Source organism: Falco peregrinus, chromosome 11, assembly GCF_023634155.1.
Source record: "Falco peregrinus isolate bFalPer1 chromosome 11, bFalPer1.pri, whole genome shotgun sequence".
Taxonomy (NCBI): Eukaryota; Metazoa; Chordata; class Aves; order Falconiformes; family Falconidae; genus Falco; species Falco peregrinus.
The window spans coordinates 10730852-10752876 of NC_073731.1; the positions used below are offsets into that span (position 1 = coordinate 10730852).

Below are 22025 nucleotides of genomic sequence, written 5' to 3' on the forward strand. Positions count from 1 at the left end.
GGCTTATTTCTTTAAAGAGGGAACCATGTTTTATTCTGTACTTCCTTAGTATAATTATGGTAAGGGATGGCAAATGGATAATGCCTGAGTTGGTATCATTTGTTAACGTGGGAGATGTGGGACCAAATAAGATAAAGATGTGTTTCAGCTTTCCTGAGTATGACTTAGAGAATTAAATGTATATTCAGCCTCAGATTTTTTTTTTGTTTTGTTTGTGGGTTTTTTGCATTGGTTGCTTTCTAAAATTTGTTGGTCAGTTTTACTAGTTATGCAGAATTCTTCATGTCATTAATGCAGATAATTTGGCAATTTGCTTCTCATTTTCACCATATATAAATACCTAAACAACACAACCTAATGGAATAAGCCTTAAAAATGTAGTTTACATGTGCAGGCATAAATCCATAGTGTACTTTTTAATTATTATTTTCTATAACCCAGGCATTTTACTCTTTAAACAGACTTTAATCAGGAAGAAAATAAACAATGAATTGGTTACTGGTTTAAAAGCTATGGGGAAAATATATTCAGTAACCTAGTATATTTCCAATAACTAATATTATGCACAGGTGTAATGATTGTTTAATGTTGCCTAACTTCTATAATTTTTTTTATTAACTAATATTAGTTCAGTTGCTTCCCAAGTCAATAATTTATAAAAGTGAATCTTAAAGAGAAAGGAAGTCTCATTGTAATGTTACTGACCAAGAATACATTCATTGGATAATTTTTCTGACTGAAGAGGCTGATGCATAACTGGATGCTTATGATGAAATAATTTGCAAAAATCTTCTAAAGCATGAGTAAAAGGAATTTTCTTCTCCTCCTCTGTAGTGTTCAGTGTGGATTGCAGCACAGTCGAATGTCCTCCTGTTCAACAAGTTGTTTGCCCACTGGATAGCTACGAAACCCAAGTCAGGCTGACGGCTGATGGCTGCTGTACCCTGCCCACGAGGTTGGTGTCTTGATGGTTGAGTATTTCAGATTTGTTCTCTACGCTTCATGTACCACAAATACAGGGTAATAATGCATACATCTGTTCAATAAATGTTAATACATAATAAAAGATATATGAAGTAAGTTAAAGGTGGATCAGGCTGACAGAAATAAAAAATACTGGGTTTGAAGAAGAAAAAAATTCTCAGTGAAAATGTATGAAGCTGGCTTCTGCTAGAATTACGTTCTGTATGCCTTTAGATTGATTCCTCCCCCCCCAATGTATTCAATTTTAGAAAAGTAAATTCTTTCGAGACACTTTTGAAGGCCTTTGATGGTAAGGGATTAAATGATGAAGATGGCAGAAGATATGTCAGAGAGAATCTTGCCTAGTTAAAGAAAAAAATGTGGGTTTTTTTGTATGTGGAAGATTGCTGAAAGATGATGGCTATCTGAAACTGCAGGCAAACAGAAATTTCAAGTACTTGCTTCCATTTTACTTCTGTTGTTTTTCAAATAAAAATAATTTATTAAATTCAGAAAAATAGGACAATTTGAAGATTATTTTTTTCCAGAATTCTGCATTGTTCTTTCGGCTTTCGTTTTTACAACAGTCTTTCTAAAACCTGATTCAGCAATATGCCCAGTAAATATGAATTCAAGCAAAAAGTACTGTAAATGAAAATATTTTACAGAAAAAATATTTCTTGTAGATGTAACTGGTTGTGTTTATTTGGTAGGGAGGTCTTTGTACCATATGATATTGCCATATTCTCAACCCCTTGTGAGACTGTAAAGGAGTGATAAACTTGCAAAGAATTCAGGAAGTAGAAAAAGGCAAAGATTGTGTAATGAATTGGGGGTGTTCCCTGCTGGGTACTCTTTGGGTACACTTTTAATATGGTGACTTCTTTGAAACTTGTTTCCATGAAATATGAGGGTCTCTTGTTGCATGCAGAACTAAAAGCGTACCTATATTTTAAATAAATAAATAAATAAATAAATCAAGGCAAGCAAAGACATGTGAAGAACTCCATATAAAGCAGTAATGCTGTCTATCAAAATTTGAAAATATATTTATAAACTGACAAATTTTATTTGTAATTGCAAAATCCACATAGTAGTCTGCTACATAATAAGTATTAATTATCCTTATGCAGTGAATGCTACAAATGTTCTTTCTTTCTGAGTTGTTGTTTTCTTTTTTGTTCTCTGAATTTTGAATCAGAACATGGTATGGATTCTCAGCATCCTCCCTTTATTCCTTAACACATTCTCATTAAAATTTCTAGGAATTAGGATAATTTCATATTAGTCAAGAGCTGACCTGGCTAGTTGGGATTGCACTGGAGGCTGTAGATTTTGACTTGTTGTTGTACTGCCATTGCTGCCAGTACAGCTCAACAGGTTCAAGATAACTGGAATAAAATGCTACTAAGAACTGTATTCAGAAAGATAGAATATAAAGTCAAAGAAGCAATCTCAGATGAAAATTTCATCAGTTTCTAGTTTAGATGAACACCCAGAAACCGTGACACAATAGAAAACTTAGATTAATGGTAGATTTTTACTTCTAAATTTGTTTCAACTTGCTGGATTAAAAAGTGATACATAGGCCAAATTATTTTTGTTTCCCAAAAGTAAAATTGTGTTCTATTTTTTTGCAGTCTAATGTAAGTTCTGGTTTGATTTTTCTATTGCTTGGGCAGAGGGGATGAAAAATACCTGCTTTGTTCTTTGCAGATGATAACTTCAGTGTTCCTTTTATCAGGGAGCATAGAGTACCAAGAGAATAAAACTTCATTTACTTCAGAAAAATGACCAGTTGGATATATTTTCTATTTTGAGCACACATGGGAACTAATCTTAAACAAAACACAGAGAGCAAACATGTCCTTGAAAGAATCTTCTTCTTCTTTGATGATGTTTAAAGATATAACCAGTTAATTTGCTGTGTGTTAACTATAACTGAAGTATGGAGCATACTTGTATATGTGCATGGCACTTCAGTGACAAAACCAGCGTTCTCATCTCCTGCACACAAAGACCCCAATTGTGCAAGCAGGCTTAGAGTGCGTGGATTTATTAGATAATTGCGAATTGCACTGAAACCTCTTGGAAATCAGATTGCTGTGCATTACTGGGATCAGAGTTTAACAAGAGTTCAGAGCTGGGATAGGTGAGTTCTTAGCTCCTGGAGTCTTATGATCGGATCTGAGATTTTTTTGTGTTAATATTTCTGTCCTCCTTGATGTGTAAAACTATGGAAAACCAGGATTAGTGTAACCTCGTCTGTCTGCAGGCAGGTTGAAACAATTATAGGTGTCCTGTACACCTCCATTAATTTTTAATTTTGTGGCTCAGTCTGTGTTGCTGTATGTAGTTATTATGTGGGTTGCTAGATTTTTGGATTGCCTTAATTCAGCCAAAGCAATAGTGCACTTTTTAATAGAGTAGGTGAGAAAGACAGAAGAAAAGCTGAATCTGGCAGCTGTAAGATCATATAGGTGCTTTACATGTTGTGTGCCTGCTGGAAGTGTATTGAGTTATTGTGATCTTAATACGCTACTGTGCTTCTTAAGGAAGATGGTGCCATAGTAGTCATTCGTGTGCTGTAGGTAACGATACTGTTTGAAGGGGGGAATAAAGGATCATAGATCTGGGCATAATCAGAAAAGAAAAATTAGAGGAAGGTTAGAGAGAACAGAAGTATGTGTATGAAAAGAGAGAGCAGAAGGGGAAACTGAGTTCAGTTAATTGGAACATGAAGGTCAAACAAGTTCAGTGTTTCCTTGGATCTGAGGAAATATTGGATCTTTATATTTGAAGCCAAGGTCTCTACCGCATATGAGACTTGCATTTCAGAACTAAAGAAAAAGTCAGATAAAGTGCAGACTTATGGATGAATGACTGCACTGGGAAAAAGGGATGTTTTTCCTTAATTCTGGAATTTCTTACTAAACTCATGATGAAATACTAACATTGCATTGACTGTGATTCAGTTTAGAATCACTTAAATCCATGTCACATCTTTTTTTAATCATTAGATTTAAGTTCAAAAGAAGTGGCACTGTGTGTTTTAATGTACATTTGAGAATAATTTATTAAAAGCAAAGTAGTAGTGTTTCATAAGGTCATAGTCTTTAGACTTCATCAAACTATTTTTGTTAAGATTATAGACTTTTCCAAGAAATTACAGTTGGGTCATTTACTGCCACTAAAATAAAGGCTTAATACCAGCAGCACCAGAGGCCAGTCACGTAGAGTGTCGTGGTGAAGGATGGATGTCACTGACTCGGTTAACAAGTAGCTGACAACTTCACATACAGCAGGAGCAGACTGGCTTCTGTCCCGCATCTTGCTCTTGGCTGGTTTCTTGTATGTAATACCCTAGGAAATCAGAGACCCTTAAATCTGGTGGCATTTGTTTTATGAGTGAGCTCTTGAATGCATATTCATAATACTGAGAACTCCTTTAGCAACGCCAGGGGAAATGTAGCAATAGTAAACAAACATCTGATACTGCAAGTTCTTGTACTTGCACTCAGAGGTTACATTTTGATTTTGATTCACAATGATTTCTAGTGCAGTGGTTCAAACAAACATACTATTGGTTTGGCACTGATGCCAAGACACTGCTTGGTTGCTTCAGCTTTCATCAGACCGTTATGAGACACTTACCTTGAATTTCTAGCTATTGTGTTAGGAAATCTAGATGATGTGTCTGTCTCTGATGTTGGTAAAGATGCTCTCTTCTCGAAGGAGCTTAGCAAGTGAAAATGTATTAAGAGCTCTTACAGAGAATGTGTTCTCACAGCTTTGTTAATGTAAGTTTGTCTTCTGTTACAAAGTTAAATGAAGGTGTGATCAATATGAAGTGTACAGAATCAGTTATCTTCAGATGCTTCCAGTTTTCTGTTGTAAATTCATTTCCTTTAAATTTTCAGATGGCTTTGAGAATATATTTGTAAGTGTAAAAACCTTTATCGAGATCTATTTAATTTTTTAACTATGAAGAATAGACTGTGACAACAGGAACTGATTTCAGTGATTAGCGTTGGTTTATATCTTCATTGCTCACATGGTTTTGTACATTTTTCATAGGATTATATACAGTGGAGTAAATGGCATGTTTGGATAGCTTTGCACCAAATATTTTTGGATTATCCCTTTTTTCTTTCTGTCTGCTCTCTTTATTAGAATAATTTGGAAGTTTAGTCTTTATTAGGTCCCCACTTCTTGCTCTGGTTTTATCCCACTGCTTCTGTGCTCTCTTCCCTTCACATAATCTAAGTATAGTCTCTTCCCTTGTACCAGTTTCCATTCTCCCTGCTTTTGCCTGTTATAAATCTGGTAACTTCAAGATTCATTCAACTCTGTTATCTCAGAGGTTCTGCACACACACAAACAAACCGCCAGCTGTTCTTGGTCAACCCTTTATTAAAACCCGAGAAACCAAGAAAATTCTAGAGAACTAGAAAGATGTTAGTACTGTGCCAAAATTTATGAGAACAACAAAAAAAGTAATGAAAGTCTGGTTATCTTAATGTCAGTTCTGTGAAAAATAGCGGGGAACACGGATAGAGGATTGAATTGAGGATTGAAGGATGTAACTATAGCGAGAAGCAACTGATGTTGCTTTGATAGAAACAGTTTTATAAAACTTGATTCTGTCTTTTGAAGGTACTAAGCTTGCCTTTAAAAAAATCTGACCATCAGAGTGTCTTCTTTCTCAGTTTCTGTCTTCTGTAGTCACCAGTCCTTTTCCTTGTATTGGATTCTAGGTAAAAACAAACAAACAAACAACAAAAAAAAGTGCAAAAAAACCCACAAAAACTACCAACAACCAAAAAAACCCCCCACAAAAACAAACAAACAAAAAACCACAAACCAAAACCCTACAGCTTTTTAATTGATAATTGTCTCACAGGGTTCACTTTATAAACTGGAAATGTATATCGTTCCCAAACTACTGAATATTGAAGAATATTTCCCACCAGCGTCCTCCCCCAGATTTTGGAAGTGAATCCCAGTGAGTCAGCATTATGGTCCTTGAACTTCTGAGGTGAACTCTTGCACCATGCACGTGCTGGATTGAATATCTTGCTGGTAATAGAGGATATAATAATATCCTTCTCGGAGGAGAAGAGCATCCAGGAGTGTGTTCACTAAATCCCAATAATAAGTTTTCTTGACATACTTATTTAAAAAGCTCGCGCCATAAGCTTGAATGTGTTCTAGATTAGAAAAAAATTGGAAGTAATGGATATGTTTATCCATCAAAATCTCCCGCAGTGTATTTTCTGTCTGAGTCTTAGCATTAAAAAAGCAGTTTCAAGGTTGATGTGGTCGGAGAAGGGAAAAAAGGTAAATGAAGCATAACAGAATCCGATAACAAGGTAGAGAGGCAAAATTTAAGAGCAGTTCACTGCTTAATAAATCTGAATTAAACAGGAATAGAAGTCACAGTGACTATTTCATGTTGGAAAAGTGAAGAAGAGCTTTCTACAGATCCAGTCTTGCAAGATTGGAGCCCAAAAGGCTTGAGCTTGAGGGATGAGTGAATGAAGACTCTTCGAGTCGGACCATTTCACTATCGCTTAGTTACAGGTAGCTGGATGGCATTGCAAATGCAAAACTCTCAATTGTGTCGAGTAGCATGGAGGAGCAGGATTATACGTTTATTGTTTAGAAGAAAACCTCTGAAAATTTCTTAAATTAATTAGTCATAGGACTTTTTCCTTGTTTGGACGGTCGTTTCTCTGATGAATTTTCTTTCCGTGTGGCTAAAATGTCTCAGTCTGGGGCTGCCCTGAATGGCAGTGCCACGTTTTGGTCTGCAGTATGGTAAAGAAGTGAAATGGGCTTAACCAGCAAAAAGTGCTGGTTCACTGGATCGTGTAGTAAAATACTGTTTTACATTGCAGTCACCTATTCAAGACTTGGAGGAGCAATTTATGTGTGCATTTTGTTTTCCCCAAGCATAAAGCTTTACTTGGCAAACAGCCCAGCTCCCCCCCTCATCCTCAACTCTTAAATACTTACACCTTTATACAGCTCAAGAAAATGAGTAATACTTTGATGTGGTAGCAAATCATTTATTTACCCAAGGTTTATATTAAGCTATATTTGGATAGAAATTGAATACATCTTAGAACAGTACAAACCCAGATTTTATTATCATATTTAATTAGGTAAAAATTACCTTTCAAGGGATTAAATAGTAGGAAAAAAGGTAAATTTACAAAAAAATAATTCACTTTAAAGATAATCTGTTAAATTAAGAAAACATTCTTTTCCATCTGTCCTGTACTAAAATATTTTTGACGTGTGCTTTATTCAGCAGTTCTAAAGAAATTAAAGAATAATAGAGGTTTATATTACAGAGTCTCTCTGATTTTTGTATGCCATTACGAAATTGGTTTTGATTCCAAAGGAAGAAATTGCCTGTTCTATTATTTGTAGTCTTTTGTTTCTAATAGAACTTTGTGCTGTTTTAGGCACAATATAGATGCCACTTGAGAAGTTCATTGCTGGCATATTCACTTTTATTTTAGAAAACCCTCATAGATACCAGTTAAGTCAACCATGCTGTCCTTTCATGTTAGTGAACTGAAACAGAAGTCCTGTGGCAGCTGTTTATGCAAGCGTCACACCTCTTTAGAAGTCATTTAAATTTATTTATGATTTTGTTACCCTTCGTCATTACTTTGCCCAGCAAGCAATAGATTTGATGCACTTTATCTCCTTTTATGATACTTGGACCTGTTGTCACTGTAGCATCTGTTGTGTCTGCAGCCTGTCACAGCATTAGACCTACCACCCAATATTCTGTATTTCATGTTACACCAGTATCTAGGGAATCCTAGTGGTGGCTATACACAAACCAGCACAGTTCTTTTCATGTCATTTTGTGGCAGCCACCAGAACTGTAACTGGGAAATCTGTAGTTGTAAGTTCTTTTTTAAGCTATTAGCAATTTCTACTTGTTTATATTTGAGAGTACCTATACACAGTTAGTTGGGTTTTTTTTTCTTCTGATGGCATTTGTAGAGGTGGCCTGTGAATCCCTGATTATCTTTGCATCTGTCCCACTTGATAGGAGGGGTAGTAGTGTACACCCTCTCTGTTCATTCTTCTTAGCTGCTTAGCTGGGCCAGGTCTTTCCTACATCATTCTGTATCAAAATGTGATGATTCTTGCATGTTTGTCTAGATTCTTTTCTAAAGACAGGTCTTCCTGTCTTTGGAAGGCTTTAAGTTTATGATAAGTTGTTTGGGTGTTCAGTACAGGATTCACGACTTTGTTTTTCCCAGCCTTCTTTAGAGGGCAGTCATGATTTCCCAGGAGGTGTAACTTTTTCTCTTTCCCCGCCTGTACCAGTCACCTCTCATAAGCAACTTTTGCTGATACAGAGGTCTTCCTTGTATTTGTTCTAGAATTTTAGATCCTTCTCCTCCACCCATCTCATCCTCAAGAAATGGCATCCAAGAGAAAGTGGTTGTGGATCCCAGTTTTTGTTAAAGGAAAGTTCAGCTGGAACTGGTAAGGCCAAATACAAATCCAAGCACCTGTATCTTCCTTGAGATTTATTTTCAGGGCTTGGCTTCTGAATAACCTGTGCAGCTGGACCAAAGGTCTAACAAAAGCTTGTTAAGGGTTCTGCAGAAGCTTTTCTGTGCCTTCCGTTCTTTTATCAGTGCCTTAGAAACTGGTTTCTAGCTATCGTGGCCAACTTGAGCAAGTTTTTCCTCCTGTACTTTAGCAGTCCACTTTGCCATCTCAAGTACATCTGACCATCCAGTATGATGGTGTTGTAACACTTGGTGGTGGATTGGAGACTGTTCCTTACTGCAGAGGCAGTTTTTGTGTCAAAGGAAGGCTGTATGTTGGCACCAGTTGAACCCATCCCAAGTGAAACTTAGGTTTGCAATGGATTTTTGTTTGTCGTAATATCTGGGAATAGGTGTTTAGGCATTTTCATGTATTTTAGTCCTTAAAGAGAGATCCTCAAAAGTTAGGAAAAGGCAAGTATTTTTCCCAGGAAAAACATTTTTCTTCATTCAGGTCTGCTAAGTGAGAAAATGGTATTCAGTCCTGTTTACACTCTACTGCACTGAGTATCCACAAAGAGCAAGGAGAAAAGGGCACATGTGTAACCTTTATAGGTGACCCATGCTCCATGTCCATCTTCTCCATGTTGGTCTTCCAGGAGATCTAATGAATTCATGAATTCAAAGTTCAAGCAGTCCCCTTCTTCCTCCCTTCCTACAGCTGCCTCAGCAATTCCTAGATGTTCTCAGTGTGGTGATAGTTATTGCTGCCTTGGCATACAGCCCCACAATGTGGGTTGTTTTGGCAAGCAATCATATTTTCCTGAAGTCCAAAAATGAGAAAAAGATGATAAGTATTTCTTTTTTCAAGCCATCTCAATAAAACTTTAACAGAAGCTCTTGAAACACAAGACATTTCTGGAGCCTGATGGCTGACTTCTGAGTGTGGGAGACCTCTAACAAGGAGAGGAAACCTGAGATTTTCAGAAGAAATAGAAGGTGCATCTTCTGCAGAAGAAGCTGTAAGACCTTGTACATATACAGGTCCCCACTTGCATCTTTTATAAGATCAGCTTTTTGCACCTGTATTGTGTAAGTTAAAAATCCACATCTATGCTCTTCCACCAACTCCTAGGAAGTACTGAATTGCAAAACATTTTAACACAATGCCACCTAAAAGAAGGAGCATATTTCCCATAAGCAAAAATAACAACATTTGCACAAGGGGAGGAAGTATTGATCGTAATTATACTAACAGCTTAGGTTTTTTAATGTATGAGCTTTTATGGAAAAGTGTATGTAGTATTCTAATCTGGCCATGTGCTGTGTTAATGATATTTTTACTTCTTCAATGTTAAGAAGAAATTCTAACCCAAATAAAGTAACTTAATTGTATCTACTTTTAGATGGTGTTTTATGCTTGGAAGTAAATGAAATTGTACAGTGTGTAGAATTTGGTTTCATTTGCATTCTTGATGTGAAAGCTGACCTTTGAACTCTTTCAGTTTATAATAAGATAGTAGACATATCCTCCTGTTAAAAATTGGTGGTTTTCACTTGTCAGTGTAAGAATCAGTGTATACCTTCATCACACTAAATATTGCTGTCCTCTCCCCACAAAGACTTCCACTCTGTTTTGTTCCGTTTCTTCTTAATCAGCTGTTCACTTGTTTGGAAATTGAATAGGTGATTTAGTTCAGAATAATTCCTGACTTGAACAGGCAAATTTCTGCTTCTGTCATTGGAGATTAATAATGTCTTTGAAAGTTGACTTCAAACTCACAACTGCACAGATGCCTAGGGAGACCTACATACATAATAAAGCAATAGAATTATCACTTGGATGTTTGCATTTAGAAAAGAAGTAGACATGAGAATTTCCTAGCAGTTTCACAGTGCTTTGAGCAGATGATAATACCAACATTATTGAGATTATATCCAAAGAATTTGAAGTTGCATTTCCTCTAGAAAATAGCAGGAAACGTTGCGTTGGACTTCAGGGGCCACAAATCACTGCTTCCTTTTTTCCTTCTTAAATTATTTAATATATAAAAAGTGGAACTGAAGGTTGTGGACCATTTTAAAATAATAAGTAGTTTCTCACTAAGATTCCTTGAAATGTCATTGGTGGAATTTAAAGAATATTATTTCTAGAAAGGGTTTACAGTTCTTGCATATTTGGTTCCCACTGCATGGAAAAATCCCATTAAGTTTGAAACATAGAATCATTTAGGTTGGAAAAGACCTTTAAGGTCATGAAGTCCAACCATTGACCCAAAACTGCCAAGCCCACCACTAAACCATGTCCCTAAGTGCCACATCAGTGTGTTTTTTAAACACCCCCAGGGATGGTGACTCCACCACCTCCCCGTGCAGCCCATTCCAGCGCCTGACCACCCTTTCAGGGAAGAACTTTTTCCTACCATCCCATCCAAACCTCCCCTGGGGCAGCTTGAGGCCGTTCCCTCCTGTGCTGTCCCCCATCACCTGGGAGAAGGGACCGACCCCCCTGCCCACAGCCCCTGCCAGGAGCTGCAGAGAGCGATAAGGTCCCCCCTGAGCCACCCCCTCTCCAGGCCAACCCCCCCCAGGTCCCTCAGCCGCCCCCCGTGAGCCTGGTGCTCCAGCCCCGTCCCCAGCCCCTGCCCGGCTCTGGACACGCTCCAGCCCCTCAGCGTCCCCCCTGCAGTGAGGGGCCTGAAACACCCCAGGGTGCGAGATGTGGCCTCACCAGGGCTGAGCATGGGGGGACGGTCACTGCCCTGGCCCTGCTGGCCACACAGTCTGTGACACCAGCCCGGAGCTGGTGGCTCCCTCGGCCCCCTGGGCACACAGCTGGCTCATGCCCAGCCGGCTGTTTGTCAGCTTTCAGAAACACTTGGATTCTGGAGCAATCTTCTGGCCTCATTTTTAAATGTAATACGTAATGGAAGAAATTCAGAAGCTAAATGGTCACCTAATAGTTTGCCACATTTTTAGTAAGGTCGTATTTGCCCCTTCTGCACAGTTTACTTTCTTCTGTCTCATATGAAAACAGCATGAAATAATTCTCAAGCAGAGTCTTAGTCAATTTATCAAAGGCACAGCTGGAGCTCCAGGACATGTCTGGAGCTGAACTTGGCAAGAGATGCAAAGAATGGTAAGAAAGGCTTCTACAGGTATGTCAGCCAAAAAAGGAAGGTCAGCGAAAGCGTACACACACACGCAGCTAACCCCAGCGAGCAAAACTGGCAGACTAGTAACAATGGATGAGGAGAAGGCTGAGGCACCCTTGCCTTAGTCTTCTTTGCCTGCAGCCTTCTCTATACTGGCAAGATACAGATTTGATGGTGGACTGTCTGGTGGATGAGGAATTGGTTGGATGGTTTCATCCAGAGGGTGGTGGTCAATGATGTCCAGGTGGAGACCAGTAAGTGGTGTCCCCCAGGGGTCTGTACTGGTCCCAGTACTGTTTAATATCTTCATCAATGGCATAGACAGTGGGATCAGGTGCACCCTCAGCAAGTTTGCAGATGACACCCAGCTAACTGGTGCAGTTAACATGCCTGAGGGACAAGGTGCCATCCAGAGTGACCTGGATCAGCTCAAGAGGAGGGCCTGTGTGAACCTCGTGAGGTTCAGCAAGGCCAAGGGCAAGGTCCTGCACCTGGGTTGGAGCAATCCCCCCGGTACCAATAGAGGCTGGGGGACGAGGGGATTGAGAGCAGCCTGGCTGAGGATTTGGGGTGCTGGTGGATGAAAATCTGGACACGAGGCAGCAGTGTGCGCCCGCAGCCCAGAAAGGCAACCGTATCCCGGGCTGTATCAAAAGCAGCGTGGCCGGCAGGTCGAGGGGGGTGATTCTGCCCCTCTACTCCGCTCTGGTGAGCCCCACCTGGAGTGTGGCGGTCAGCTCTGGAGCCCTCAGTACAAGAAAGACATGGACCTGTTAGAGCGTGTCCAGAGGGCCCCCAAAATGATGAAGGGGCTGGAGCACCTCTCCTGTGAGGAATCGCTGAGAGCTGGAATTGTTCAGCCTGGAGAAGAGAAGGCTCTGGGGAGACCTTATTGCAGCCTATAAGAACTTACAGGGGGCCTAATAAGGAAGACGGGGACAAACTTTTCAGCAGGGCTTGTTGTGATAGGACAAGGGATAATGGCTTTAAATTCAACTAGGTTCAGACTAGATATAAGGAAGAAATTTTTTTATGATGACAGTAGTGAAACATTGGAACAGGTTGCCCAGAGAGGCAGTAGATGCCCCATCCCTGGAAACACTCAACATGAGGTTGGACGGGGCTCTGAGCAGCCTGATCTAGTTGAAGATGTCCCTGCTCATTGCAGGGGTGGGCGTTGGACTAGATGATCTTTAAAGGTCCCTTTCAGCCCAAACTTTTCTACAATTATCCGTCCTAAACTTGTACCGAATTGCCTTCCAGGGATATGAGAAAGGTGTTTAATACCACAAACGGCATGGAAAAGCTAAACATGGGATAATTATTGGGTGCTGGTTCTTTCTTTCAAGGAAGAAAGACTGGACATCAAATTAATGATAATGTGTTTTGGAGAGATTGTTGGGGTGGTTTTGCCTTTTCTTGTTGTTGTTTGGGTTTTTTGGTTTGCTTATGGCAAAGCCATCCCTTAGGGCTTATTTTGAGGGAGGTTTGTCATTCAGGTAAAGTTTGGAGTTACAGGAATATTAAAGTTAGTGAATTACTTATAAATCCGTTATTTTAAAGAGATTTTTGACATGAAGTCCTTAGAAAATGTATTTTATCTGTAAAAGGATCATATATTTATAATTCCTCAGTAAAAAGTAGTGAAATAAGAAAAGAAATGGTTTATTTTAATACCAGTTAACTAACATTTGTATAACATCTTACCTAATATCGTCTTTGTTTTTTAAGTGTTTGTTTTATTATGAAGGTTGAGGCTGATAACCCTAAGGAAAGAGTAACTGAGGTACATGGTAGTACAAAACTGAAGAGATCTTCATCAGAGGAAAACATAAGTTGGTACAGCAAAGTATGAGAAAAATGCAGAGTTGGCCTGGTTTATATTTTGTTTTATTTCCTATACTGATGAATTCAAAAGGCTCTATACATATATTAGTGTACTTGAAAAAAATCAGTGCACTTGAAAAGTCAGCGCACTTGGCCAGTGATTGTATGCCTACTGGTTCCATGGCGTGACTCTTCTTTGGGTGTCCTTTTTTCCAGTCTCATCCCTCTGGGAAACAGACAGTTGATTTAACGTTACTCAAAGGATGAAATCAAGTCTTTTAGTCAGATGAACTCTTAAGATTCGAATAAGCCTTGGAAAGATGATAATCTACTTGATGTGAATGCTGATTTTATGACTTTTTCCTTTGCTTAGCATCTGTTTGCTATTTCCTCATGCTAATAATATGCAAAAGATGCACATACCACATTCCCTTTCACAGTGTCATTAATTAAAAGCTAGATAGTTGTCTTTTGTAATATTTAAATGTCCCTTGTATATAAAGATTACTATAGTCATGGAAAAATGCAGTGTTACCTTGGGTATCTGTTTGTAACAACATCCAGAATTTTAGAAAGGAATTCTTACTTGGGAGGATGCTAGCTTTGATTTTTCAATGAGTAACCTCCCTAGAGAATTAAAATAGGAAGAACTTCCATATGTGTCAGTTCACATATAAGTGATGCATAATTTTTGAACATATGGAAATGATCTGATTACAAGTGTTACATGCAACTTCCAGAGTTCTGCCATCTCTTTCTACAGGTTTATCATTGATCTCCAAAATGAAATACTAAAAGCTTTCCAGGAAAAAGGAACATTTTCACTACTGACTTGCTTAATCATATCTTTAAAACTTAAAATGAAAAAATGCATGAAACAGTGACCCAGAACTTGTGGGCCAAAAACTTTCCAGTCTGTATGTGTGAAGTTTTAGGAAAATTCTAGCTGAATGTCTTGGATGGAGGTGTCCGCATGGCTTTGTCTTTGCCTGCAGCCTGTGCCCTGTGCAGGACTGGAGTTTCTCTTTCAAAGAGTAGCATTTGGTTGATTCCTTAAGCTGTAGCTTGACCAGTTTAAAATTCAGCATCTTGCCTACTTAACACACGTGGTGGCTTCAAGTGTAACACAGACATAATCTTCCCCTGATTTTGTTAGATTGCTATATTAATATTTCATTTTGCTGTATCATCATCTCTTATGCCTTATGCTTGATAATAGGGAGGGTCTTTAATTTAGTCTCTTTTCCTTGCCGGTAGTTCATCTAGCTTTGATAATGCTGGGAGTTCTCTTCTGAAAATTCCTTATTTTACAGTATAACTTCAGTGTTTTTATCACTAACAAATCTGTGGGAGTTTGTCTACTACATTTAGGTAACACAAGTGCTAATAATGTTAATGCAAATTGTATTAGATTCCTGCAAGGAAAAAAATAAGTACCATGATAAAATCTCCACAGGAATGTGATGTATGTTTCAGGAATGCTTTTCTCTAGTCTCAATGCTTTAGACTTAATTTTGTTTTGATCCTGAAAATAAATATCCCTCTCCGCAACACACCACTGCCCCAACCTTCCCATTCACTGGTACTAAATCTTTTTTCCAAGGTGCTTGTTCTTATTTTCATAGCTATTATGCCTTGTGCCTGGAGAACTCTTTTGATCCTATCATCAAAACAGCTTTTCTGAGGCTAGTGAAGCCTTTCTGTCTTTTCATCTGTTTAATAACAGAAGTAAATGAACCAAGATAGTTAGATTTTAAATAAAAATTGTCATTTACAAATATTCCATTTGTTTTTTTATATACTTTTTCCTTTTCACACTTTTGGTGACATAAAGAAAAAAAGGAAAATGATGATACAATATTAAAAGAAAAAACCAACAAAACCACCCCAAACCCAAAACAAAACACCAAGAAGACCCAACTCTGACACACACAGTTCACAAGTATAAAAGAAAAAAAGTAACTAAATTATTTCTGTTTTGAAGAACTTAAACACTGAAATAAAAAAATCAGGCCATTTATATTACTGAAGCAGTTCCCTTCCTTAGCCTGTAAAATATTGGTTAGTAAACATTGTCTTGTTTCTGGTTCTTCATGTACTGAAGTTCCCTTGCTCATTTCTTGCAATTTCTAGGATTATTTTTGGTTTTTCTTTTGTTGGTTTTGTTGTTGTTATTGTTGTATGTTTATTTGGTTAGTGGTTTGTTTGTTTGTGTTTTGGTTTTTGGTTTGGTTTGTTTTTTTGTTAACCTGAAGAACTGGAGACAATTTCTCTTACCAATCAGGTTGATTTTGTTTTTTCTAATTTTCAGTACAGCTGGCTTCTTGGGATTCTTGGTTCCTTCCAGGCCATCCCACCACCTTTTCAGGCAGCACTCCAAGAAGTCTCTTGCATGACTGTTTGATTCTCCTTTTGTTTTCTTTCTGGGCCCTCTTGTCAGGGGACGTTGCACTCTCTTACAGGGCTGTTCTTCCCTGTTAAAAGGACATGTTCTTTTGACTTGACATGAGTGCTGTTGTGGTATAACCTCCCAAGAGACGTGTTTCCTTAGAGCCTCTGCAAATAAGGTGTGTGAGGGGCAGGTACAGGGTGCCAGCTTCTTGGTACCTCAAATACAGACCTCCCTTTCATGGAACTTCTGGATGCCACTGTGCTGTTTGATGTTGCAGCAGTGTCACTGCAGGCTGTGAGAAGAGAGAAGGTGATGTATAAAGTTGTCTTGTCTCTGGGAAGTTTTCCATGTAGTAACTCCTGCTGTGCCCGTTTTCCTTGGGCAAGTTAACAGTGACAGAGGGAGCAGCTCAAAAGCAATATAGTGCCTTACTGAGCAGCAATCTGAGCAGCTAAATTCTATAGAAATTACTATAAATGGGACCATGGCCACTATCAACCGGTTTATCGCAATCTGGCCTACTGAACTCCTTCAAACCAACTGCTCAGTACCAAGGCTGAGATCCGCGTGCCCTGCAGGTGGATAGCTACCTGGGATAAAGCACGGAGCTGGATGACAACTTCTCTTCCGTCTGTCCCCCTGCTCCAAAATCACTTCAGAAGAATCTTGTACTATAAAGCTCATTGTGCTCTCTTACTGAGAATAGGATCGGTCATTCCAAATTTCCAGATGTTGTTTTGGCAGCGTGTCAGCCATCCCCGGCTACCAGAATTCCTTGGGCTTCTTCCTGAAAGACTTCTGTCTCCAAAACAATGTTTTCCATGCTAATAGCCTGGACGATGGTCAAAGGTTTTCCTAGCAGAGCTGGCTGAAAAGAATGCAGAATATTTAAAAGTCCATCTGAAAACATTTGCTGCTTTGACATTCTCTGATGTGTGGATTGTTTTTTAACCAAATGGGAAGGCAATTTATAAAATTTTGGAGGGTGGAGTTTTGTTTGCTTATGCTGTGAATGAGTATGCGAAGCTTTGATCCCTCTGAATGGGAGGGAGCCTTTTCTGCAAAAAGGAACGCTGGCTCCCACCAGTCCTTTAAACATCATTTTCAGCCCTTCTTCTGGAAGACTGTCCTATCTTAAGTTATTTAATCTGGTGGTTCATATTTTTTGTTGTTTGGTTTTGTGTTTTGGTGTTTTGATTTGGGTTTTTTCAAAGCAGTTGACTGGGAAGAAAATGAGAGGGGAAAAGTGCATGTTATTAATCTAATCATTTAATATTCCCCAACTCAAGTCATCAGTGATAACGAATGTGAGGCAAAGAATGGAGTAGATACAGGCGTGTCTGAAAAAGCTCATTGTGAAGACAGTAAAACTAAGAGTGGTAATTTCAGCTCATGAGACTTGGGAAATCAAGGTCCACAACTGTATTTCCATAATATATGCCATTTTCTCTGTGAATGATAGGAATCTTCAGGAAGTTTGATCTACCTCTTTTTTCAGAGGTTATCTGCATGTTGAATATAGGGTGATTGAAGTGAAACCTAATATTTTTTATCTTTTTAATAAGGTACTTAATAAGTTTTAATAACACTTTCAGACTGTGTCTGTACTTTTTTGTTTATATATATTTTTTAAGATTTTTTTCCTTCTTTAGTAGTATGTAGGTGCTTATTTCTGTGTTTCATTCTTCTCACAATGGAAAAACATCTTCCAAAGCAATGTCTGTTAGGTAGGTTAAGGTACAAATTCTTTGACTCTTGACAGTGCTAGTTGTTCTTTTTCACTGATTGCTAGACATCATCTTCTATCCCCACCTGCCTCTCCCCCCATGCCCCAACAAGTATCTTCCTTTTATTGGGGTATCAAGGTGATATATTAGTACAGAATTCTGTAAGATTAAGAGTTGTCTTAAAGGGAAGCTGCTGTCACAAATCCTTTGGGGTTTTTGATCCCATGTAATAGAAGACATAATGCTTTTTTTTTTCCTTCTACATCTCTGAAGGCAAAGGGCATACAGTAAAGAAAATAATTAGATTATTTTTTTGTATTTACAAATAACTTGAGAAGAAAATGTCAAAAGCAAAAGTATGGTAAATAAAACTTTGGTTTCTGTACTCTTACTTTTTTGTTGGTTTCGTTCATTATCCTTTACTGTTATGGTATGTACAATATATATTAAAAAAACCACTTGAAATGCCTCTTTTAAAACTGTCACTATACTGTAGTATGTATGTGCACATAGAATTAAATTGCTTCACCTTATCTTGACATATTTAATGTTATTTGTGAAATGTGATATAATTAATACTGTTTTTTCAAGGGTTTATTTATCCCTTTATAGTAACACCCTGCTGTAATGAAATATTTTAAGAATCCTTTTCAGATGGTATAATAAAATATCTGTAAGATGCCTTACCTTACTTGTATTTGTTCTTGCAAGCTTCCCTTTGAGTAATACCTTACTGTGGAGTATATAACAACGTTACCTACCACTGATGAGGTTAAAGGAAGAGATACTAAAGCTCTGTCTGTTGAGAGGTGGCTCTTCCTTATTCATTGAAACACTGATCCGAGATGTAATGTCTGTCGGGCAATTAAGGAGACGTGCATGGTAGAGGAGAACCGAACTTCTTGCTTTTGAAGCAGAAAGGATAAGCAAACACATTAAGTGCTGATAATGCTTCTTACTAACGGGTGGTTTAATGTGGGGGTTGTCTTGGAATACTTAAAATATTTGAAATAGTTATTAACAAGTAGAGTTCTTATTTTCATTTCTTTAACACATAATTACAGGATCTTCTCCTGAGTTCTTTTGTTCCTTTTGAATTCATGTGTGTTTGTAGTACGCTAAATTAATCTACAAGTTTTTTTACAAAAAAAATCTGTGATTTGCAATTGAAAAATTTGCTATTCCATGAAGTTGCTCAGCTATGATATTTGCATATTTCTTTCTGTTCATTTTGTCTTGCATTTTATTGAATCATTGCTGCATATCCCTATAATGTGCCCATTGTTCATGCAAGAACTCTGTTAAATGTAAACTTATGCAAAGTCTCAAGTGTTTGGCTTTTAAACTGTTATGTTTAAACTATTTATGTTAATCATAACGCACAGAATCTGGAAAGAAACATGACTATTGTTTATCTACGTTTTATGTCTTCCAGTTCTTCAGACTCTTCTCTTAAATAAGCAAATAAATATTACTTACATGGAGAGAACACTCTATTTAGTATGGTCCAATCTCTAACGCTAACCACAGTATTTAATACAACTAGCCTCCCACATTATTTAGCATCTCATGTAAGTGGTTGCCCCTCCGCAAACTGAGGACAGCATCATCAAAAACCAAAAGAGAACCTGCAATTATTTTAATTTGGCTTAGATATAACAATTCTGCATGGTCTTCCTTTCTCTTTAATTATTCCTTATATAAAACTGGGTATATATGGTTTCCTAATGAGAGAGCAGTCTTCTGATGAACGGGTGCAGGTACTGCTATTAGTGTTTCACCAATTTTGATTTTTCAGAGAGAACTGGCAGAGAAGCCTAATTATGCAAGCCTGGTGAATACATTTTTTTTCAAACAATCTGGAGCAGCAGTTTTCTACAATTATACGTACAGCACTAGAGAAGTGTTGGTGTTGCACAGTACCACCGTCTTGCTTGCTTGGCCAGCAAACAGAGTTCAGATGGTTAAAATCAAACCTTCAGGCTGATAAGCTTTCTTGGCTGTTGAGTTAATTAAGCAAGATGAGTCTAAGATACGAATATGCTAATACTGGAACTTGTGTTCTAGCTTTCCATTTTCCTCTTGCTTATTCTTTCCCCTTATACATGGCTTCATTTGTTTATGGAGTTTTCCTTACTGTTCTTTGGTTTCAGGTGCGAGTGTCTCTCTGGTTTATGTGGTTTCCCCATGTGTGAGGCAGGCTCCATTCCCCAGATAGTCTCGCGTGGAGATGGAACACCTGGCAAGTGCTGTGATGTCTTTGAATGTGTGAATGGTACGTAAAGCTTTCTCTTAAACCTGGAGAGGAGGATTTTATCTGTCTGTGGGAGGGGCTGGGCATTTGGTTATTTTTACCATGTTGTCAAGTTCTAGGAGAAGTAATTTTCTCGATATTAGCTCAGTAAGAAGGAGCTGGAAATTCAGCTGAAGGTACTTTAGTGGAAAACTGTGTCATTTGTAAGCTGTCATGTTCCTCTAACTTCCAAAGCACTTTTCCCTGTGACCCAGGGAATTAGAGTTCTAGCAAGACTCCCTCACTGCATGTTTTTCAGGTCCTCCTTTGCCAGTAGCAAACACTAGAAGTCCTTTTAGAAATGACAGTTTTGCTCACCACTGCAGCTGCGTGTTGCCGTACTGTAAGCAAAAGCATGCTGGTTAGATGTGGGGTTGGCTTTAAGAAACATTCACAAAGTAACATTTTAACACAAATATGTAGCCTTTGGAAATTGTAAGTCAGTGTAGGAATAGACTGATTCACGTTCTTTGTTTCGCGATGTAAATGTTTAGAAAATGTTTAGAAAATGTTTAAAAACCTTGAATTTGTTACACAAGTGACCGTATCTCAGAACTGCTCTATGTAATATATAGAGAGATGCGTATATGCTAGATACGGTGACTTGGGAAGAGACTTTGATATTTAACTATTGGTAGATAGAAGGTGAAAAACACCCTTGAAGGGCTGCGTGCTCAGGTAATTTCTGAGCATAAGAAGTTACACATTGGTGAAGTATTTACTAATAAATTTATTCAGCGATATTTAATCATGTTTAGCTTTGCATGTGTCATATGTTTGAAACAGTTTTTATTTTGCATTCCTCATTGCAAATGCACATAAACGTATATAGAGAGAGGGATACTGCCCCAGGAGAATTTTTGTGTTTTTTACACGTAACGATATTTTAAATACTGAATTACTGATTCAGAGTAATATTTAATACATATAACGGGACATCACATATATATAAATTAACTACTTTTATTTGAGTAAGAGAACGTGCATCAGGAAGATTCTTTAGCTTTCAGATTCATTCACTATTTGGCGTAAGATTGTAGATATGGTGGAATTAAATGCAATTTACCTAATTTTTATATCAATTTCTATCTAATATAAATATTATAGTTTTATATAATCTATAAATATTTCAGATTTTATTTATATACATGTATTTATAAGTATATTTTATATTTTGCCTGTTTTTTAAAATACTACCTGTTATACTAAAGTAATACTCAACTTCCTTTGCTTCATATTCATGTCATTCTGTTTAAGTATCGTTTCTGAATTTGATTTAACTCCGTGTCACACCTCAATGAGATGTTTGATTCAGGATTTGTCTTAGTACTTTGAGCAAGAAATGCAAAGCCGATTTCTGATATGAAGTCTTTGCTCATGTGAAACGGTCTCAAGGTACAAACCACCTTGGTAACGTTCCTGTTTCTCTCCAGTCTGCAAGTTATTTGTGGGTACTGCTATCAAAATTGTTGCAGTATATATCATATCAGGTGTTAGATAGAGCTGTTTAAATTGCCCAGGGTTTTTTGTCCTTAGTCATTTTCATATCTTACTTCCAAGGAGGAGTTACATTCATTTTTCATTGTTAACAGTGAATTTGGACTGACTGTTGCCCTGTGCGTCATTGCCTTATTGCTCGCTGTAACTCACTCCAAAGATTAAACCTGCTTTTCGGTCAGGGTTTATTTTGCCTCTCAGGCAATTCCTAATCTTCACCTTCATAGCCTATGAAGACAGAGTAAGTTCAGGGGAAAAAAAATAGGCATTTTTGAAGGGAAGTTGATGCCACAGGGGGAAGCAGAAAGGCCAGATTGGAGGAAGATGAAGGTTTGTAGGAAGAGATACTGTTTTGTCTTATGTCCTTAAAATGTCAGTATTGAAATTACAGTCCAGTATGGAAATTATTTTTTTAATAAGTTCCTCTTTAAAAAAAAAAAAATCTGAGAGAACTGGTCAGAAGAGTTAAATACATGTGTTTTTTAACAAAGAGCATTTGTCATTATGCTACTTAATGTTACAATCAGGTTTCAAAAAATAATATTGTATGACATGACTTGGAAGTGCTTTGTGTATATTTAGAAGAGAGAAACTTCCAGATGCAATTATTAATGTTGCTTCATTTTGGAAAGAGGAAATACTTAC

General features: G+C 37.8%; 1 protein-coding gene across 2 annotated transcripts in view; it reads left to right on the plus strand.

Moving 5' to 3' along the window:
• The window catches only part of CRIM1 (cysteine rich transmembrane BMP regulator 1), a 188329-nt gene that overhangs the window by 95738 nt on the left and 70566 nt on the right, over window positions 1-22025 (plus strand). For both annotated transcript variants that reach the window (XM_055816289.1, XM_055816288.1), the window contains 2 exons: window positions 835-955; window positions 19744-19865. In XM_055816289.1, the coding sequence (XP_055672264.1) occupies window positions 835-955; window positions 19744-19865 (243 nt within the window). The remainder of the gene's footprint in view (window positions 1-834; window positions 956-19743; window positions 19866-22025) is intronic.